The following is a 21496-nucleotide window of genomic DNA, read 5'->3' as shown; positions in this document are numbered from 1 at the left end:
CACCCCTAGAATATTTTATGAGTAAAATATCTCTGAAGTATATTCCCATTTGTTTAGCACATCAGGGTGACTACGGACATGAAATTGACCAGCTATAACTTCTTGTTCCATAGGAGTATAAATGAGGAAACACAACTTAATCATCCATCACAATGAGTAAAACCAAAGAATATAGTTCTGATGTGTAGAGAAAGATTGTTGATCTTCACAAAATAGAAAGTGGCTGTAAAAAACAGCTAAAATATTGAAAATCCCCATTTCCACCATCAGGGCAATAATTAAGAAGTTCCAATCAACTAAAGATGTTACGAATCTGCCTGAAAAAGAATGTGTCTATATCATCCTAATCCACGGCGAGGAAAGTGGCCAAAGACTCTCAAAGGATCACAGATAGATAATCTCAGAGATTAGTTGAGTCTTGGGGTCAGAAAGACTAAACATTTTTTATCAAACAACCCATACATCTCCACGTTGTTCAGGAAGGTTTCATGAAAAATCATCTTCACTCATCCAGAAACAAAATCCAGCATTTTCAGTTGTCAGACACGACTGGAAATTCAAAAGAGTCCTGGTTCTGTGGTCAGATTTGTTTGGTGGTAACAAGGATAAAAAGTGCTCCATGCTCATGATTAAATATACAGCTGGATCTGTGAAACTGGTGGCCTTTTGTTGTTGTTGTTGTTTTTGTTGTCCTGGACATCTTGTTCAGACACATGACATCATGGATTCTAGTAAATACCAGCAGATAAAAAAATCTAAACCTGACGGCCTCTGCTTAAAATCTTATAAGGGGCCGTGGTAGGATCTTCCATCAGGACAGTTTTCCAAAACAGTTATCAAAATCAACACAAAAATGTGTCACTGAACACAAAATGAAGCTTCTGCCATGACCATCCCAGTTCCCTGACCTGAAAGAGTGATTTAGGTGATTTTGAATTGATATTTCATGTCGATATATAATGGTTACACACTTAAAACTGATTGTAGTATTTATATATTTGTAAGACTGGCCAATCTATAGAACAATGGCAAGGAAAACTAACTTTTTTTGCACTCCGAGAGCCCCCTTGTGGTCAGGAGCATTTTCGTTGTGTTGTGGCGATATCGTTTTGTTGTGGTTTAATTCCGTTGTGGCTGCACCATACCTATGGCAACCAACATGCTTTAGCAAAAAAAAGGTAAAACAATGATGTCGGTTGATTTAGAAAATTGGAGATAGAGTTTTTGTTTTGTTTTGTAAAGGGCGTTTGTATTAGTCTTCGCACATTTGCTTGGGGCGGTACTTCCACCTATGTCTAGCGTGACCTTTCTTGAGGAAGGAAGACATGAACATCTTGGATGACATTGGGTGAGTAAAATATCAGAAAATGAAAAAAAAAAAAACATTTTCATTTTAAAGTGAACTAATTCTTTGATATCAAATGTAAAATTTTATTTTTTAATTTTCTGTAAATTGCATTCAAATAGCCTAGAAATCTAGACGCACCCTAGCGGCAGCAAATCTAATCTGCCCGTGAGTGTCGTCTAGCACCTCTCAATACACTTCTAAACTGTTTTCGCCAAACTCTTGCCGGGCCAATCACATCGTGTATAGAGTCGGTGGGCGGGGCCATAATGACAACGGCCGAGTTGCGTTTGCGTGCTTCTAGTAAACACAGAAACTGGCGAACCGCGGTCTTTCGAATCAGCTTTGACCGCGACTCTGGAAGACTTAGAGTTAAGCTTTTCTCTGAGAAAAGAACAACGGCACTGAAGTCATTCTTAAAAAGGGAAGATGTGTTCAGAGTTTTGCCGACTTGATACGGCGAATGTTTAATCTATCAACAAGCTCTGCTTCAGCTTCGTTGCTCTGGTTTGTTGTAGCGCTATCCTATCACGTGCAGAGGGAGTTTGAAAGACAACCGTTTATCCCGCCCCTCGGATTGAGCCCTGTCTATGGTGAGTTTCCAGACCAAACATCTTGATGTAGGTCTGGCTTGTCAGGCTAGCATTCAAATCCATTTGTCTCAAAAATCTGAGGGGGAACGTACCAATCATAGCAATCACCCAGAACACTGTAACAACTGCATAGCAATGCCCTAGCAACCACCCACAACACCCAAGTAACTGTGTAACAACTGCCAAGCAACCACTCAGAATGCCCTAGCAACACCGAATATAGTTCATCAGCCTGTAGGCTGTTATGGCTGCTGAGCAACATGTCCACTTGCCGTATTAATAAAAAATGAAACTGATGTGTGCTCACAGGTGTGTGTATGGTGAGTCAAACAGTTTTTAACAAATCTCATCATCTGTTGTATTAGCTTTATTAAACAGATGTAGAAATATTAGTATCTTTGATTTGTTAAATAAAAGTACGAGTTTACCATGAAACAGGAACCTTCATGAAGTCAAATGTTGTCATGAGTGTGTGACTGACCTGCAGGCTGCAAGCAGAGGATTGGAGGGAGGAAACAGCTCTGACAGGGTGGTGTAACAGGGAATAGCCACGGCATTGTAAAATCCCACCTGAATACATAGGTAAAAACAGGACTAAGGTACAAATAAAACTCAGTTACTCTACATGTGAATCTAACAGCTGACCTAATGAGCTGCCTCTACAGTATAGGCCACATTTTAGTCACACCTCCAGTGTTAATGCTGTTCCAAAGCATGGGATAGGAAAATAAACATTAAGCTAGGCAGCTTGTAAGGAGCTTGATAATGATAGAAAGTTCTCATTTACCTGTCCCTGGGGAACCTCATTCTTTTTATCCCTGTCCATCATAGGGATGGGCTGCATTCCAATCTTCTTCATTTCATCTCCCTATCATTACACACAAGATGAACAATTTCACTGAATGGCCTGCAATTTGAAATGCTATTCAAAACAACACAGTGCAATTATTTACTTTATTACATATACATATTGTTACTACAAAAACTTCCTGTTTAGTTAAAAATGATATAGTTTACCTCAGACCAGAATTCAGCATAGATATCATTGGCTGTGAGTCGTGTGACGTGCCACAGTTTGGTAACAGAGCAGAGATCACAGGCAGTCATCATCAGACCAATCACACGGTCCCTGTGGTGGAGCAGTAATCAACCAGCAATTAATCAACCAGATCAAATCAGTCTTTATATGCAGATGAAAACCAGAATGCTAGGGATAGAAATAGAGTCTTATAGAGAGAGAGACTTTACAATGACACGCTGCATGAAGGTCCTATAGAAATTCATAATTTTTTTAACGGTTTATGGATATTTTTCTACTGAAAGTGTTTTTTAAAGATATCAAGCAAGTTAGTTCTGGCAGGCCACGTAAGTCAAGCTGTCAGCTGATCACATCTATCTATAGGAATACTCATTTAAAACTCATTTAAAAATATGACTTTTAGAAAACCAAAGTGGCACGCATTCTTAAACTACCTCATGAACTTTTTATGTGTGACGATTACTTGATTATTTGTTCGTATATTCTGTTTTTATTGTTGCTGTTAGTGCGTTCTGTGTTCCTTAAACTATTGAGGGTGTGTATGCGTGCTTGTCCTTGTTTTTGTTTTTTATCTGCCTAGGGACAATCGATGAAAATTAGCTGTGGTGCTAACTCTAGCATATTTACATTGTGTACTTGTACTGATGTTCATTAATATGCACTGTCCCTATCTAAATAAATAAAAAATACAAATAAAAAAATAAAATACGACGTCTATCACAGCATACATATCCTTCAGTACTATCAGCAGCTATCGCGTTTATCCAGAGCTCATTTACCCTCCTCCATCCCCAGCTCCTCCTCTCATCCAGTCAGGATTTGGTATTCTAATTCCCCTTGAATTATTTTGTACACTTAATATTGACATTAATGATATCTGCAATACATCATGTTGGTTCTGTTTCGTTTACCCTAAGGGGGGTTATTGTGGCTCGCTCTGCTCGTATCATGCTAGGCTACATGGATGCGCTGGGAGTTCCTGCCCAGAACAGAGCCATACCGCTAAAACTAACTGTATGCTAATAGTCAATCAATCATCATTGACGATAGTGGTCCTGACCGAAGTTTCATCAGCTGCATAATCTATGGAAGCTTGTTTCCGCCACAGAATAAAGAAATGCAAAAGATAACGTTGCACGTTTTTATATCACAATTCTGAATTTTCTTTGTGACGGTTGCAAGATACAAACTCTCAATTGCAAGTTATGTCAGAATTGCGAGACACCAGTGAATATATAATAATAAAGTTATTGCAAAAATGATCTTAACTTTTTTGTTTGCTGCTAATTTTTTTCTCCGAATTGCGTTTACATCTTACAGTTCTGACTTTATAACTTGCAATTGCAACTTTATACAGTATACCACAATTATGAGGAATTAAGTCATAATTGTACGATAATAGTCGCAATTACTTTTTAAATGATTTATTCAGTGCCGGAAAAAAGCTTCCATAATAATATGTATGTTTTTAATAAATAGTACAAACCATTGAACACGCTGTACATCTATCCCTTACAGCCTTGTTTTCATTCCTGTCAGATATTAAATATGGCGCTAACCTACAGCTTTCTTTGAATTAAGCCATATAAATAAATATTTAAAACTTTCAAAAATACATCAATAATGACAAAGCCTGAGTGAACGCAGCAAATGTGTAATTATGTAAATCTCTTTATCCTTCACTATTAGGTCCAGTTCATCCAATAAATACTTAAACACTTCATATTTTAGTTTTGTGATAAATTCATACTTGCATACAGCTTTTTAATTTATGCTAAATTAAAGCTAATAAAGAACTATGGTGAAATGTAACCTGTATAAATCATTGTGGTAATACTTTATTTTAAAGGGTTAGTTCACCCGAAAATGAAAATTCTGTCATTAATTACTTACCCCAATGTCGTTCAACACCCGTAAGACCTCCGCTCATCTTCAGAACACAAATGAAGATATTTTTGTTGAGATCCGATGGCTCAGAAAGGCCTTCATTGACACCAATGTCATTTCCTCTCTCAAGACCCATAAAAGGCACTTAAGATGTCGTTACAAAGTCCATCTCACAACAGTGGCTCTACAAGAATTTTCTGAAGTGAAGAGAATAGTTTTTGTGCGAAAAAACAAACAAAAAACAAAACGAAATAACGACTTAAATAGTGATGGCCGGTTTCAAAACACTGCTTCCTGAAGCCTCGGAGCTTAATGAATCAGCGTATTGATTCATGATTCGGATCGCGTGTCAAACCGCCAAACTGCTGAAATCATGTGACTTTGGTGACCCAATCATGAATCGATACACTGATTCCTAACGGCTCGAATCTTTGTTTTGAAATAGGCCATCACTATAAAGTAAGTCATTAATATAATGCGCACAAAAACTATTCTCATCGCTTCATAAAATTATTGTAGAGCCACTGTAGTGAGATGGACTTTGTAACGTCTTTAGTGCCTTTATGGGTCTTGAGAGAGGAAATGACATTGGTGTCAATGGTGTCTGAGCCATCGGATTTCATATCTTCATATCAAAGATATCTTCATTTGTGTTGCGAAGATGAACGGAGGTCTTACGGGTGTCGAATGACATGAGGGTAAGTAATTAATGACACAATTTTCATTTTTGTGTGAACTAACCCTTTAAGGTGACAGTCACATATTACATGTACTTACTATATAGTAAAAGTAGTAAATTATGCACACCACTAACCCTGAACCAAAACCATGACCTTGTACTTGAACATAATACATGTAGTTAATTAATATTACTCAGTTCATATATGCGTAATTCCTTAACAACAAATGTCACCTTAAAAAAAAGTGCAACCATTTTTGAAACATTTTAAGAAGTACGTATGTTAGTATTCCAATCCAAGCACAGCCTATGACACAGTTTTGGTATTTCCTTGAATATATCTCTGATGTAGAGGTAAGATTTACAAGAGTTCTGTGATAATGGAGCTAAAAGACGAACTCTAACCTGTGAGCACGGTTGTTCAGGTCCAGCGCCCCTGTGGCCAAAAGTTCAGCCAGTTGCTTGCGGTTGCCGAAGTACAGAGCGAGGTCTGTAGCAATGATGGCCTTCCTGATGATCTCCAGCACCTGCTCATACTCACTGGAAGTCAGGTTGGAGAAAATATTGTGCCCTTCCAGCTATGGGAAAAAAAGAGATCAATAAAAAAGCAAAAGCTCCACTTATGGGGCGTCTGGCTCTGCTGGAGAGTGGCAGCAAAGCCAAGAGACAAGAGACAATCAACATGGAAAGGCAATGCCCTGTTTAATATGGGGAATTTCGTTGACATTATAGAGATTTTTGGGAACAAGAAGTCAAAACTATATTCCTAGTGCAATTAACATTGAGCTTTTACTGCTCGGGGAAAGCTGACAGTAAACAGAATTTCATTTAAGAGAGATTTTCTAGTGATAATGGCACTTGAAGTTATTCATCCAATGACTCAAAGAAAAATATTTAAAACTGGGATTATATCCAGACGTATGGTGTAGTCGAGTGCACTTAAAAAAAGCCCATTCAGGCAGCTTGATCACAGTGTTAGTGTGATGTTCTGTAACCTGGCACTCACATAAGGTGCTGAATTGTGTTCAGGGGGCATGTTTGCCCCAATACATGTTTAGAAAATAAACAGCACTACTAGTTAGCGCAATTTATGGGGACCCAATTTATATTAGGTGGCCTTAACTACTATGTACTAAATTATTAATTTGATACAATGCACTTATTGTGTACATAGATGTTTTTACATTGTACTTACATTTAAAAACAAATACCTGCCTGTAATTACATCTGAAAAACATTGTTTTTCATGCATCGGCCAATGCTTTTTATAAATTGTTGTTTTAGACTAGTGTAAAAGAACAACATATAAAAAAAATACACTTAATAAAAATACACTTGTAATATTTTATTCCACTTTATATATTTGCATTGGGAATAGATGACATTCTACTTCAGTATACACTTTCCAGTCCTATTTTTATTTGGAAGGTTTGTACAGAGAGGTTTGTTCATATACACTACATTGAAAAAAGTATTGGGACACACCTCCAAATCATTGAATTCAGGTGTTCCAATAACTGCCATGGCTAAAGATGTCCAAAATCAAGCACTAGGCATGCAGAAGCCTCTACAAACATTTGTGAAAGACTGGGTTGCTCTCAGGAGCTCAGGGAATTCAAGCGTGGTACTGTGATAGGTTGCCACCTGTGCAATAAGTCACAGACATTTGTGAAATTTCCTCACGACTAAATATTCTATGGTCAACTAAGTTTACCTAACCTAACCTAAAATCACAGAGCAGGGTCAGCGCATCCTGCAGTCGCCAACTTTCTGCAGAGTCAATAGCTACAGACCTCCAAACTTTGTTTGGCCTTAAGGTTCCAGATTAAGGCTGGAATACACTACACGATTTTTAAAATCTGAACAGATTTAAAAACACTAGGCATACACTTGCCGACTTTGTAAATGGTTACAGAGAAAAGCTGGGCATCATACACTACCAGACTTTAAAAAACGTCCGGAACACAAACTGAAACAAGCGCCTGGTTGCTGGGAGACGCATGACAGACATAACAACATACATGGATGTGCAGGAGATGAGCGCGGTAATTTTTGAAGCGACTATCTGTGCGCTGAGCAAAAAGTCAACAAAAAGAGCCAAAACGCACTAGACGTGGCCAGTAATGGTCAGATTACAGCGGGAGTTAGAGGTAAGCCTAATGTTTTTCTGTGCTGATGAGTCAAAATATTGAGTCTCATCTGTAAGCATGGTCTGTTCGTTTATTGTTATTTTATTTTATTTTATTGCAACACATGTAACGTTAGATGGAGGACAGCTTCAGATTCATATGAATAAATAGATAATTAAATCAATAATTTATTTACAACATTGAGTTTTTCATTAAAGAAACACTGTTGCTCGAAGAAGCACACATGCTCTGGGCTTTTTTTGGAACTACTTTTGTTGACAATATTTAAGTTACTTATACAATAGTTTTGCTGTTTTGATTCCTACACAAGTCACACACAGACAAGATACGTGAGCATCGAGTAACGCGACCTTGTTTACGTATTAAATAATCTGTTAACATTTATTGTAATACAATTAATAATTCGCAGCTATTGACACGCTTTGATCACGTTTAAACACGTATCCCGGGAAAGCGTTAATGTAAAACCCGTAATGGTAAATAGTAACATAATAATGAATAAATTAAGACAAATGTTTACCTCAGAATTTGGTTTGCTAAATATTATTATTATTATTATTATTATTTGTCTTTGCTGTATCAATAGGCAATATATTTATATTTAACATGAAGTATAAGGCTTCCCTGTAAATTTATAGCAGCAGCAGCGGCATGTCAGACACGCTTCTGGTGTGCAAAGTCAGAGAAAACGGCAGGCAGCCGCCCCGCGGCTGACACGCAACAGAAACGCCACGCTCACGCCACGCTTGCAGGCAAAATCGATAATGATGTTGTTTTTTTATTATTACAATTAGGCCTATATCTGCATTTATGTTAACCTACAGACTTTCAAACCTGAACATGTCATTTATTAATATGTATTTCTGTCAAAATGACATAAAACCAGATTTTTTCTTTGTCTACTCTGTTGTGGTAACAGTTGTCATCCAAATTATAGAGACACTCATGCTCCTGCCACAGCTGAATAAGTTTTTCTTCTATGGTGGAGTTCCACTTTGTGATCCTGCTGGTCTCTTTGCCTTGTAGTCAGTGATTTCCAGTTTCAGTAGCGATGCGTCATGTGTCCTAAAATCGGCTCAAAATATCAAACATGTTTGATATCCTCCGACTGGATGAAATCAAAATCTGAAGCTAAAAAATTGAAGTCTATGGCCATGATATACTACGCGATTTTTCATGGAATCTGTCGGCTCAAATTTGCAGACTGGCTCTGACTTTTGTCAACTAGCGTCAACTTCAAAAGCGTCAAAAATTGTGTAGTGTATTCCAGCCTTTAGCTCAAGAACAATGCGTAGAGAGCTTCATGGAATGGGTTTCTATGGCTGAGTATGCAGTGAGTATCTCAGATGCAGTGGTGTAAAGCACTTTTTTTTAGGGGTTAGGCTTGGCCCCTTAGTTCCAGTGAAAGGAACTCTTAATGCACAAAGTAAGGGCCATAAAGTCATGAATGAGTGAGTTTGTTGTGGAGGAACTAACTGGCCTGCTGAGTCTTGACCTCAACCAGAAAGAACACCTTTGGGATGAATTAGAGCGGAGACTGTGACCCAGGCCTTCTCGTCCAACATCAGTGTCTGACCTCACAAATGCGCTTCTAGAAGAATGGTTAAAAATTCCCAAAAACAAACTCCTAAACCTCGTGCAAAGCCTTCCCAGAAGAGTTGAAGCTGTTCTAGATGCAAAGGGTGGGCCAACTCTATATTAAACCCTACGGATTAAGAATGGGATGTCATTAAAGGTCATGTGCATGTAAAGGGAGGCGTCCCAAAACTTTTGGCAATATAGAGTATCATTCACCTGACGTTATATAATATTTTATCATAAAACATGGTGATTTTGTTTTTCTGGAGATCCCCTCTGTAAAAACTCTTGATATGTCAAGAAAATTAAACAAGCATTTTGAACATGGCTTTATCCAGTTTAAGTAAATGCAAAATTTATTTAGATAATGCCTCATTTGCATAGGTAAACATAACATTTCAGTGTAAACAAATTATTTGCAATTTTCAATGTATTCAATCAACTGTATAGTCCTATCTATTTTTGTTACCCTGTTCACCTTATGTTTTGCATAAGAAAATCAAGTTTGTGGTTTCTGGAATTTCTGCTCTGATACAACTGTATTTAATAAAGACTGTAGCTTTATACAAATAGAGCTGGAATCTTATCCAAGTGTCCACAAGCCAATTTTCTCATTGAAGAATCTAAGGGAATCTGTGGGTATAACCACCTGACCCTCCGACCACATCTATCATGCTATCATGTTTGTAACTATCATACTGAGCTGGCAAAGTATGTAGGAGCTTTACCTGTAGGATGGACACCGTCTGTGAAAAATGATGCTGTTCCATTGTGGATGTGGAATACAGGGCGGCCAGCGGATGGTCAAACTTCTGCAGATAACTGTTACTGTAGCCACGGTGGTCCAGGTCATGACACAAGCAGGCGATCAGCAACCCTTTCCTCTGTGTGAGAGAACAGAGCAAGGAAGTAACTGTATGGAGCTACTGACTTCTGCTAATGACAGTAAAGGTCATTCAAACCAAGAACAACAACTATAAAAAGATAACTATTACTAGCGTCCACACCAACAGGAGATAATGTGCTGCTTATTATAAGTGTGTGCTGTAATTTAGCATTTTTTTTTTTTTTAAATATTTCATCACTCTAAAAGCGATCCCAATGATATAATTCCTTGGTGTGAACTTGTGGTTTTTAAAAATAGGTAAGCTTTATCAGTAACAAGCCTTTACTGATAATTTCTTAGGGAAATCTTTAGATAAAGACTTTTGTTCCTTACTATGTTACTGACCTTAAATTAGTGTGTTCTATATTATTCCACTTATACACTGCCCGGCCCCAAAAACTGGATTTCGCTGCTTGAAGAATTACTTTCACACATGAAATGGCACCTCTGAGTCCAGACTTTAAATTCATCAAAAGTCTTTGGGCTGTGCTAGAGGAAACTTTACAGAGTGCTGGACTCTTGCATCGTCAACACAAGATCTGGGCCAAAAACGAATGCACCTCTTGATGGAAATAAAACCCACATCCTTTATTTCCACCAATAGGTGCAGGTGAAGAAGTTGCATCCCAAAGAATTTGATGAATTTAAGTTCTGGACTCAGAAGTGCCAATTCATGTGTGAAAATGATTATTAATGCAATTTGCGCCTGATGCATCTTGACATTGTTATCCTTGAATGTGGCCATGATGTGTCTTCCTACATGGTTGTTTAAGAAATGAAAAGCTGCAAACTCCACCAGTTTGTGTTAGAAGAACTGTTGCCAAACATATAACATGCCAGAAACATAATAATCACTGCAATAATAATCCAATCATAGACTCGTAAGCATTTGCCTATTTAAATCCAAACAGCATTTGTTTTTGGCCTGGCAGTGTAGTTTAATACCGTCACCTCATTGTTTTTTTCCCACCAGAAATTGAAATAATTTATAATAGTTACACATTTTAAACGATATTGTCCCCTTAATAAGTCCCATTAGCCTTTCAAAAGGTTTTGCACAAAACCTAAATTTTCCATAAACATCCCTCACAATTGCATTTTTGTCATAAAAAGTTCAACAATTAGGTCTCTGTTGTTCAGCGCTTCAGCTCACAGTGCCAGGCACTTGTTGGTTCATGAATATTAATTACATGATGACGTTTGTGCAGAGTGATTTGCTGGAAGGCAGACATGTGAGTGCTAGCCACAGTAAGATAACGGTTTACTGCTTACACAGGGCCACTCAGCAACATAAACCTCGCACTATTGACTTTAATGGTTGCTGAACCTCTGCAGTTACTGTAGCTAAAATCTTTTTTGTAGCTCATAGTTTAGCATTTCAAAGTAGACCCCCAACAACACTGATGTGAAATGATTCTTTTGTAAGTTCACTGTAAGAACTGCTACTGTGAGAATGATACTGACCTCAAGCTCGGTGAAAATCCCAGTGGTTTTCTGCAGAATGGCGTACATGCAGTGTGCCACCGTCACAGCATGTTTCCAGTTGTGATATGGAACTCGTCTGTAATTTTTCCGCACTGACATAGTGAAGCGACACAGTTTCTCCTGCTCAAAGCTGTAATCACACAAAGAAAGTGTAATTGTACACCTTTGCCTTGTCAAAGCAGTACTGTACATGAGTGTTTCTTCACCTACGGACACTTTTATGTCCAAATTATTTTTATTAAGACAACAAATTTAAATATTTTTGAAATTCAAATGTCTTTCATGTATATATCGAATTGTTCTACTCTGGTCCCAGACCCAGGCTTTCACTTCTAAAATATGAAAACCATTGGAAAACTTAAATTTAATAGCCCATAGAATATTTTGTTTTATGAATATAATTTGAGCATGCAATATATCAAAAGATCTGACCCTCTTCTTAAAAAAAACATTTTATTCTAGCTTCATGCATTTTTTTTATTAACACTTGAATATGGGTAAGTTTTATAAGAAAACCAACATTTTGAAAAAAAGCTGATACATTTTTTTTTGTTGAAAAACTGTCTCCAGAACAGATTTAAGTGATGATCAAACACTGATGAAGTAGATCGAGACCATCAACGCCTCTAATTCTTGCACAGTCCTGTAGGCGGTTTTGATTCTGTTTAATATTGATAATCACGTTATTTTACATATGCATATGATTACATATGATCGCTTGTTTTACTGCGCCTTCCTCGCGTGTGTTTTGATCAGGAGATTCAGTACTCATTCAGAAGATGCGTAATAACGTCCCCTGGTGTCTGACAATAAAAACGCAGAAAATTCCGTTTTTGGCCGGGAAGCATTTTCACACAAATAACGGAAAATTCTTTGTTTGGCGGGGAAAGAGTTCAGGTTCCATAATTATGCTGTATTAATACACCAGAAGTTAATGATAAAAAAGTAAAGGCATATTAGCCATTATTTATGTAGTAGTTAAACTTCAACAGTATTTAACCAGTAATTATATATATTTATATTCATAATTAATAATTAAAGGGATAGTTCACCCTAAAATTAAAATTAAAGGTACATTTTGTATATTTTAGCAGCATCTATCAGTGAGGTTATGAATTAAAATTATATATATATATATATATATATATATATATATATATATATATATATATATATATATATATATATATATATATATATATATATATATATATATATATGTATATTTTACATACACACACACATGCACACAGGTCCTTCTCAAAAAATTTGCATATTGTGATAAAGTTCATTATTTTCTATAATGTAATGATAAAAATTAAACTTTCATATATTTTAGATTCATTGTACACCAACTGAAATATTTCAGGTCTTTTAATGTTTTAATACTGATGATTTTGGCATACAGTTCATGAAAACCCAAAATTCCTATCTCAAAAAATTTACATATCATGAAAAGGTTCTCTAAACGAGCTATTAACCTAATCATCTGAATTAACTAATTAACTCTAAACACCTGCAAAAGATTCCTGAGGCTTTTAAAAACTCCCAGCCTGGTTCATTACTCAAAACCGCAATCATGGGTAAGACTGCCGACCTGACTGCTGTCCAGAAGGCCATCATTGACGCCCTCAAGCGAGAGGCTAAGACACAGAAAGAAATTTCTGAACGAATAGGCTGTTCCCAGAGTGCTGTATCAAGGCACCTCAGTGGGACGTCTGTGGGAAGGAAAAAGTGTGGCAAAAAACACTGCACAACGAGAAGAGGTGAACGGACCCTGAGGAAGATTGTGGAGAAGGACCGATTCCAGACCTTGGGGGACCTGCGGAAGCAGTGGACTGAGTCTGGAGTAGAAACATCTAGAGCCACCGTGCACAGGCGTGTGCAGGAAATGGGCTACAGGTGCCGCATTCCCCAGGTCAAGCCACTTTTGAACCAGAAACAGCAGCAGAAGCACCTGACCTGGGCTACAGAGAAGCAGCACTGGACTGTTGCTCAAATTTGGCATGTTTCAGAAATCAAGGTGCCAGATTCTGGAGGAAGACTGGGGAGAAGGAAATGCCAAAATGCCTGAAGTCCAGTATCAAGTACCCACAGTCAGTGATGGTCTGGGGTGCCATGTCAGCTGCTGCTGTTGGTCCACTGTGTTTTATCAAGGGCAGGGTCAATGCAGCTAGCTATCAGGAGATTTTGAAGCACTTCATGCTTCCATCTGCTGAAAAGCTTTATGGAGATGAAGATTTCGTTTGTCAGCACGATCTGGCACCTGCTCACAGTGCCAAAACCACTGGTAAATCGTTTACTGACCATGGTATTACTGTGCTCAATTGGCCTGCCAACTCTCCTGACCTGAACCCCATAGAGAATCTGTGGGATATTGTGAAGAGAAAGTTGAGAGACGCAAGACCCAACACTCTGGATGAGCTTAAGGCCGCTATCGAAGCATCCTGGGCCTCCATAACACCTCAGCAGTGCCACAGGCTGATCGCCTCCATGCCACGCCGCATTGAAGCAGTCATTTCTGCAAAAGGATTCCCGACCAAGTATTGAGTGCATAACTGAACATAATTATTTGAAGGTTGACTTTTTTTGTATTAATAAATATATGAAAGTTAAATTTGTATCATTACATTATGGAAAATAATGAACTTTATCACAATATGCTAACTTTTTGAGAAGGACCTGTAGATAGATAGATAACAGACAGACAGACAGAGAGACAGAGAGACAGACAGACAGACAGACAGACAGACAGACAGACAGATAGACAGACAGACAGACAGACAGATAGATAGATAGATAGATAGATAGATAGATAGATAGATAGATAGATAGATAGATAGATAGATAGATAGATAGATAGATAGATAGACAGATAGACAGATAGACAGATAGATAGATAGATAGATAGATAGATAGATAGATAGATAGATAGATAGATAGATAGATAGATGGATAGATTCTTACCTGTTTTTCCCACAAGAATTGTGAACCATGTATACAAATATTGCAGGCCACAGTTCCTCAAAAGGGGCAATGTCAAAGTGAAACCTTAGACAGAAATATGACAGGTTGTTTGCAATTCAAATCTGGACAGGTGAAATATGAGCCAGAAAAGCACCCAATACATCCTGATCACAACTGTATATCATGCCCACTTATCTACACATGAAAAGGACACCAAACCAATATACATGTTTAGCTTCTGTGGATCATGAAAAAACGTTCAAAAACCTAATAAATAAAAAACACAATAAGCAAAATGTGTCACAGTGTTACTTGTGACCTTGACTGCCTTATTGCATTTATTAACTGGGGGCAACAAAAACATGATTAAATTACTATGAAAAATGTATTTATTTATAGTAGTAATATTCTGAACACGTAATTGATTGCACTCACCTAACTGTAATATAAAACACAAATGTTCAGCCCAATGCTTTTAGTGCCTATTTTACAGCTATTTAACTGATGTATTACTGAAAGCCATTATGCAGCAGTGATATTTGATGTATGAAAGCATAAACTCACAGTTCGATCTCTTTATATATGACTGCAGGAAGGGAGAGTTGTGTGAGGGTCTTCCACTCCTCCGACGTGCAGATGCTGTGGTACGAAAGCTTCTCCATTGTCACCCGGTAAATGCACTCTGAATGTCTTATCCGGTGATACATCTGAATACAAACACAAATATACTGTGTATGTCTACGCAGATGCAAAATAGTCTAACCCTCTGAAAATGTTGTGGTTGCTTCTTATCGATCTTTCTGTAATCTGCTATGGTTGTTCACTGTTTTAACCATACATCTTAGCAGAACTGTTTCGGGTACCATAAAATCGCAGCAACATAAAAACCGAGTGGACTGGTGGTTGACCGATATTAATTTTTCCGATGGCCGATATCTCAGAGAGTAGGGTGGCCAATGACTAATGTTAATGATGACATACCATGCATGAAAATGACTGAAATGAAAATCATATTTATATGACATTTAAATGAATAAAAAACACAAATAATATTAATTTAAATAAATGTGTAAGATAAACGGATATGTCCGTTAGATAGCAACTTCATGATAAGATATTAAGTTGGCATGCACTGGGAATCTTTTTTTTTTTTTTTTTTCAAATAAAGACAAGGGCTGAATAAGTAATTACTTCACAACCTCTAAAAAAGTATGTTCTATATAAGTATGAGTGTGACTGTAATATGGACATACTACATTTGTCATAATGTCAATTTTCATGTGACCTAAATTGCGTCGCTTCATCTCCATTCATAAATCCTCTCCCATGGCCTCATGGGATAGTAAAGTGTCCATCATATGTACACTTCAGAATCTCAGCGGAAGTAGTAGGTCATCCAGGTACTTTCCCCCTACTGTTTTAAGAATGCTGTGAATTCTTTTGGCACATATTGTTTCATATTGTTGAAGCATGCGATTCTGGACGCAGCCAAGGGCATTCCGTGCGATTCCGTCATTTTGAAGGGAGTTCAACTTCGTCAAGTGGACAACTGAAGTTTATCTGGTCTGACCATAGACTGTAAAAAACTATGGACGTAGTGTCTGTGACATCATCCAGAGGATTACGATAAGCCGCTCTGAAGCTTAAAGCAGGGGTGAGCTGGACATATTGCTCTCCATCTTGTGAGCGAGTCATCGCGAGTCACTCCCGGATAACAGAAAATGGGCAAAAAGGCAGGATGTGGGCGGAGCTTAGGTGACACAATGGCTATAGACGCAGATAAATGGCTATCCACCGGTCACTGAAAGTAACCAAGCCCTTAATTATGCAGAACTTTAAGGCTTTATATAACGTAAACGAATGAGTTAAAAAATGAGTTATACAAAAATTCACCCCCTCACAGTTGTCATGAAGGTCAAAATTAGCAATATAGGCCAAAACCACAATTTGTACCAGGCTGTAAACATGTTTTTTTCTGCTGTAAAGTTGGGAAATTTAACATGGGGCTCAATGAGATTCTGCTCCTTCTGGAGCATGCCTCCAGTGGCCAGTTGGGGAATTGCAGGTTACATTACTTCCGTATTGGCTTCGAGAGAGACCTCGGGAGGCCAATACGGAAGTAATGTAACCTGCAATTCCTCAACTGGCCACTAGGGGCAGGCTCCAGAAGGGAGCAGAATCTCATTGAGCCCCATGTTAAAATTCCCAACTTTACAGCAGAAAAAAAACATGTTTACAGCCTGGTACAAATTGTGGTTTTGGCCTATATTGCTAATTTTGACCTTTATGACAACTGTGAGGGGGTGAATTTTTTCACCCCCTCACCCCCCTGTGAGTGTAATAAGCAGAGTGTACGAGTGTCGTGCACCCTCCTATACGTCCATTTAACTAACACTCCCTTTGAATAACACAAAAAATACTGCGCTGTTGACTTTAGAGCAGGTTTTTGTCGGCCAATGGTGCAGTTTTTTTTGTTCCTCCTGATACCAATGCGCCAACAATGCCCCTGAAAACACCTCCTTTTCCGTCCATGGCTGCACAAATGGGCGCAATTTAAAAAAAAGCATAAAACAAATAAAGAGCATAAATAAGAAGCATTTGCTATTTAAACAACGAGCCGCAGGATATGAAAATGTCAGGCTGAACTAGCAAATGTTACTACATTCTTTAGAAGAAATTGCTATTTATTTGGATCAGTCTTCTAAAGTGAAAAATACAATTACTCTGTAGTAATTACTGAAATCATCGAAAGCTTTTGAGGTTTTTTTTTTGTAAGGTTTTGGATAGTAACACTTAAGTATGATCTTCACTTTAGAATACGGATCCAAATAATTATATTAAATCTTCCTTCTGAAGGATTTGGTAATACTTTTCATACTATTATATTAGTCATTACTAGTGGGTTACCAAGAGCTACACTTTAGAATTAATTATACATAATTCATAATTCAAATTAATTATGAACCTGTTGTAGGTATTCATTTATGATCGAACAGTATTCTAAAGTGTAACCAATAAATGTAACCAATAAACCCAACTGTTACAACTATATAGCACACAGAATATGAAAGAAAAGATTATCACAACTTCTGTCTCATGCTGACTTTAAAGTTTGTCAATCAGATTAGAACATATAGCGTTTGCCTTTCTATTACTAATAATACACTCTAAAAAATAGAGAGTAAAAAACAACCCAATGTTGGGTCAAATATGGACTAACCCAGCAGTTGGGTTGTTTTAACCCAGCGATTGGGTTGTCTTAAGCTAATATTTAACCCAACCGTGGGATTAAAACAACCCAATCGCTGGGTTAAAACAACCCAACGTTTACCTTCTTCCTTGTTTAACAGGAAGTTTTGTCTAATCATTTATTAGAATAGAGAAGGTACTAGCGGTCTCAGCGCTGTCAAAATAAAAGTCTTTATAACATCAACACATCAGCTAAAAAAACACAAAAAAACTTGGCCTTGGTGATATATCGGTCGACCACAAATTTCCACATCTTTTACCTCAAATAAATCAAAGAGAAAATAAATCACTAGTATAACATGTGCGGTTTTGAATTCTGTCTAAATAAAATCCCTATCAGCAAATGGAAGAAGCATACTTTTGGTCTTTTAAATATTAACATGCTTCAGTCATTTTAAAAGCTGCTATGTGATGAGACTCGGGAGTGACCCCACAGAGGGCCGGCCGCTGACAGTCCTGAGCCTGTTTCTTCCAAACGTTCCCGTTCTCTAAGAGGTGGGATGTTACTGCTAACAGATGTTTTATTAGACTCCAGGTAATGATAAATGTCTGCACACTTACATTTGCACAGTGTAAGGCCAAAGCACAGAAGACGGCAAACATCTTAAAGTTGTTCTCGTCAGTTTTAGTGAAGGCACTTCCTCCCAGCTTGTTCACCATTTGTACAACACCAATCACAGTCCCGCGGCTCACTATGGGCATGCACAGGATGTTCCGCGTCGTGTAGCCAGTGTAGAGATCTACTTCTCTGTGAAAAGCAGAACAGACGACACACAAATGCACACATACAGAGAGCTGAACACCCATAGTGCTTGCTTGTATATGAGTAAGGGATGATTGAGTTAAACACACAACGGGTTTTTCTAGCGCTGGCTCATCTGGGTTTAACATAATCATCTTATTCCAGATTTACACAAATCCAGAAGGGCCTTTCATCTGACATGTCCACTTTAACACCTACAACCAAAGACCACTGTCTGTCCACATGTCCAACAATTCACCTATATCATGCCAAAACCAGGAGTCTTTCTTTCTTTCTTTCTTTCTTTCTTTCTTTCTTTCTTTCTTTCTTTCTTTCTTTCTTTCTTTCTTTCTTTCTTTCTTTCTTTCTTTCTTTCTTTCTTTCTTTCTTTCTTTCTTTCTTTCTTTCTTTCTTTCTTTCTAATTATTGCTACTTGACTCTTTCATCAAGCTTCAACTCAGATGGTATACATGGAAAAAGAAACTCTTTATTACCTGTTGAAACGGGGATCTGCATAGGCATCCGGAATATTCAAAACTTCTCCCGTTCGTGCCACCTGACCTGCAATTCCTTTCTCTATAGAAAACCTGGGGGTGAGTGTTAAAGGTCAGTTACCAATATATAATGTATGCTTTGTCTCAGATATTCAAGAGTGAATCTCATTGGAAACATGCCCAGGTAATATTTCACCTCAAAATCAAAAGGACAATGTTTATGACCATTATGATTTTTTGTCTAAAGCATCTTATATTTACATTTATGCATTTGGCAGACACTTTTTTCCAAAGGGACTTACATTGCATTCGAGGTACACTTTTGAAAATTTTATCAGTTCTTGCTTTCCTTGAGAATCAAACACTTGACCTTGGCATTGCTAGCACCACACTCAACTGTTTGAGCTACAGGAAAGCACTGTAGGAAAGCACATTCTACAGGAAAGATATGTATTATCTTAACCATGATACATACAATGCAGTCAATCCCAAAACAAACCGTCAGTCAGTCAGTCAATCAAATCAAACAATCAATAATTTACCGTTACCGTATGTCTGCACGGTGCACTTCTGAGGTTTTATCTTCATTCTCATTGTTTCTTGTATAACAGTAAATAATATTCTATAATATATATTTTTATCGGCATAAATTAGGGCATTACATTAAATACCATGATGTATAAATATTTTACAGCAATTCTTTATAAAAAATATCATACTTTTTGTCAATTAGAGTATATATATATATATATATATATATATATATATATATAATATACTCTAATTGACAAAAAGTATGATATTTTTAAAAAGTCCAGAATGTGCTTTCCTACAGTGTTCCTACAGTACACTACTGTATATATACAGCAATATATATATATATATATATATATATATATATATATATATATATATATATATATATATATATATATATATATATATATATATATATATATATATATATATATATATATATACACACACACATACACACATACATACACACACACGTTACAGTGCGCAAAACGTATAAAATAAAATTTATGGAAAATATCAATTCTTTATTTTCATTTTCATTTTTACAGAGCCATGTCATTCTGAAAACATTATGTATATCGTGGCCACAACTGAACAATTTGTACCCCCCAAAATTACTATTATGTCAGCATGTTTTACTAATTTGTTCCCTTGTTTTAATTAAATATAATATCTAAAAATATAGCGTCTAAATTGGTGTACTAAATATGATTATATTTGTAGTTTTTGATGTGAACTATGAGCACAACATTTTGTGAGCTTTTTTTTAAATATGGATTTTGTGAAGCAGTAAAATCTCTCTGATAAAGACTATAAAAAACTACACTTGATAAGCATTTCATAAGTTTTAAAAGCTTTTATTGGCATTCAATATATGCCAATAAGAGCCAATATTTAGTGTTGACCTTTTTCATAACCTCTACCATTTGCTCTGGCATGCTGGATATCAGCTTTTGGGCCAAATACTGACTGATGGCGATCCATTATTAGTGCTCATAGTTGATCACAATTTGTGGACTTCTGGTTGTCCACTAGCTTTTTGAGGATTGACCACAGGTTCGCTATGGGATTAAGATATGGGGAGTAGCCTGGCCTGATCCAACATTTTAATAGCTGTCCCGAAGTCGGCCCAATCGATTTTCCAGATGTCTCAAACAGTCAGGCTTCATCAGAGAAAAAAACTTTGCGCTAGTCTTCTGCTGTCCAATCCGTGTACTCCCTGTAGATATCTGTCCTTGATGATTTTCTTGCAGAGAAGTGACTTCTTTGCTGCTCCCCTTGACACCAAACTGTTGTCCAAATTCTTTACATTACATGTCAGTCCATTTTCATGAAAATTGTGATTGCTGCACATCTTGCTTTGGAGGTAACCATTGCTAGCATAGTAACACTGGTTGGAAGAACTACTACTCTGCTTTTGTGGCAATCAGTCTGCTCTTATAATCCAATTAGAATGATAGAGGAATTTCACCTGACTAGTACTTATTCACACTTTCCCATGTGCTGATGTAAAATGATGCTAACTGGTAATTTTGTGCCAGGGCCAAAATAACATTTAAAGTTGGGTTTTTTTTATTTGTATTTTTTCCCAGTGAAGCGTTCTGCAGTTATGTAAATGCATCTGATCAGTCTGCATATAATCTAGAAACAATGTGAATCAACACCACAACAACTGAAGAAGCAAACTTTGCAAAACACAAAATTCACACAATAACAATGGCCATTGCTGTCTACTACAAGTGCATATTTATTCCTTACAATAATTAAGCACACTTCTTTTTAAAATGTGAATGTCTCATTCATTGTTCTAAATAAAGGACACCGGACATGTTGATGCCATACTTCCATACTAGGGTGACCAC

General features: G+C 37.1%; 1 protein-coding gene across 4 annotated transcripts in view; it reads right to left on the bottom strand.

Moving 5' to 3' along the window:
• pde10a (phosphodiesterase 10A) overlaps positions 1-21496 on the bottom strand; it is a 205326-nt gene that overhangs the window by 16173 nt on the left and 167657 nt on the right. For 3 of the 4 annotated variants that reach the window (XM_067421735.1, XM_067421737.1, XM_067421738.1), the window contains exons 12-21: positions 19095-19187; positions 18420-18606; positions 15174-15316; positions 14610-14693; positions 11622-11772; positions 10000-10155; positions 5949-6121; positions 2956-3067; positions 2726-2806; positions 2420-2508 (exon numbers count right to left, since the gene is read on the bottom strand). In XM_067421735.1, coding sequence (XP_067277836.1) covers positions 2420-2508; positions 2726-2806; positions 2956-3067; positions 5949-6121; positions 10000-10155; positions 11622-11772; positions 14610-14693; positions 15174-15316; positions 18420-18606; positions 19095-19187 — 1269 coding nt within the window. The other variant, XM_067421739.1, reaches the window with a different exon arrangement.

The sequence above is a fragment of the Pseudorasbora parva genome, chromosome 17, assembly GCF_024679245.1.
Source record: "Pseudorasbora parva isolate DD20220531a chromosome 17, ASM2467924v1, whole genome shotgun sequence".
Taxonomy (NCBI): Eukaryota; Metazoa; Chordata; class Actinopteri; order Cypriniformes; family Gobionidae; genus Pseudorasbora; species Pseudorasbora parva.
Note: the sequence above shows the minus strand (reverse complement) of the source record. Positions and strands in the feature narration are given on the sequence as shown.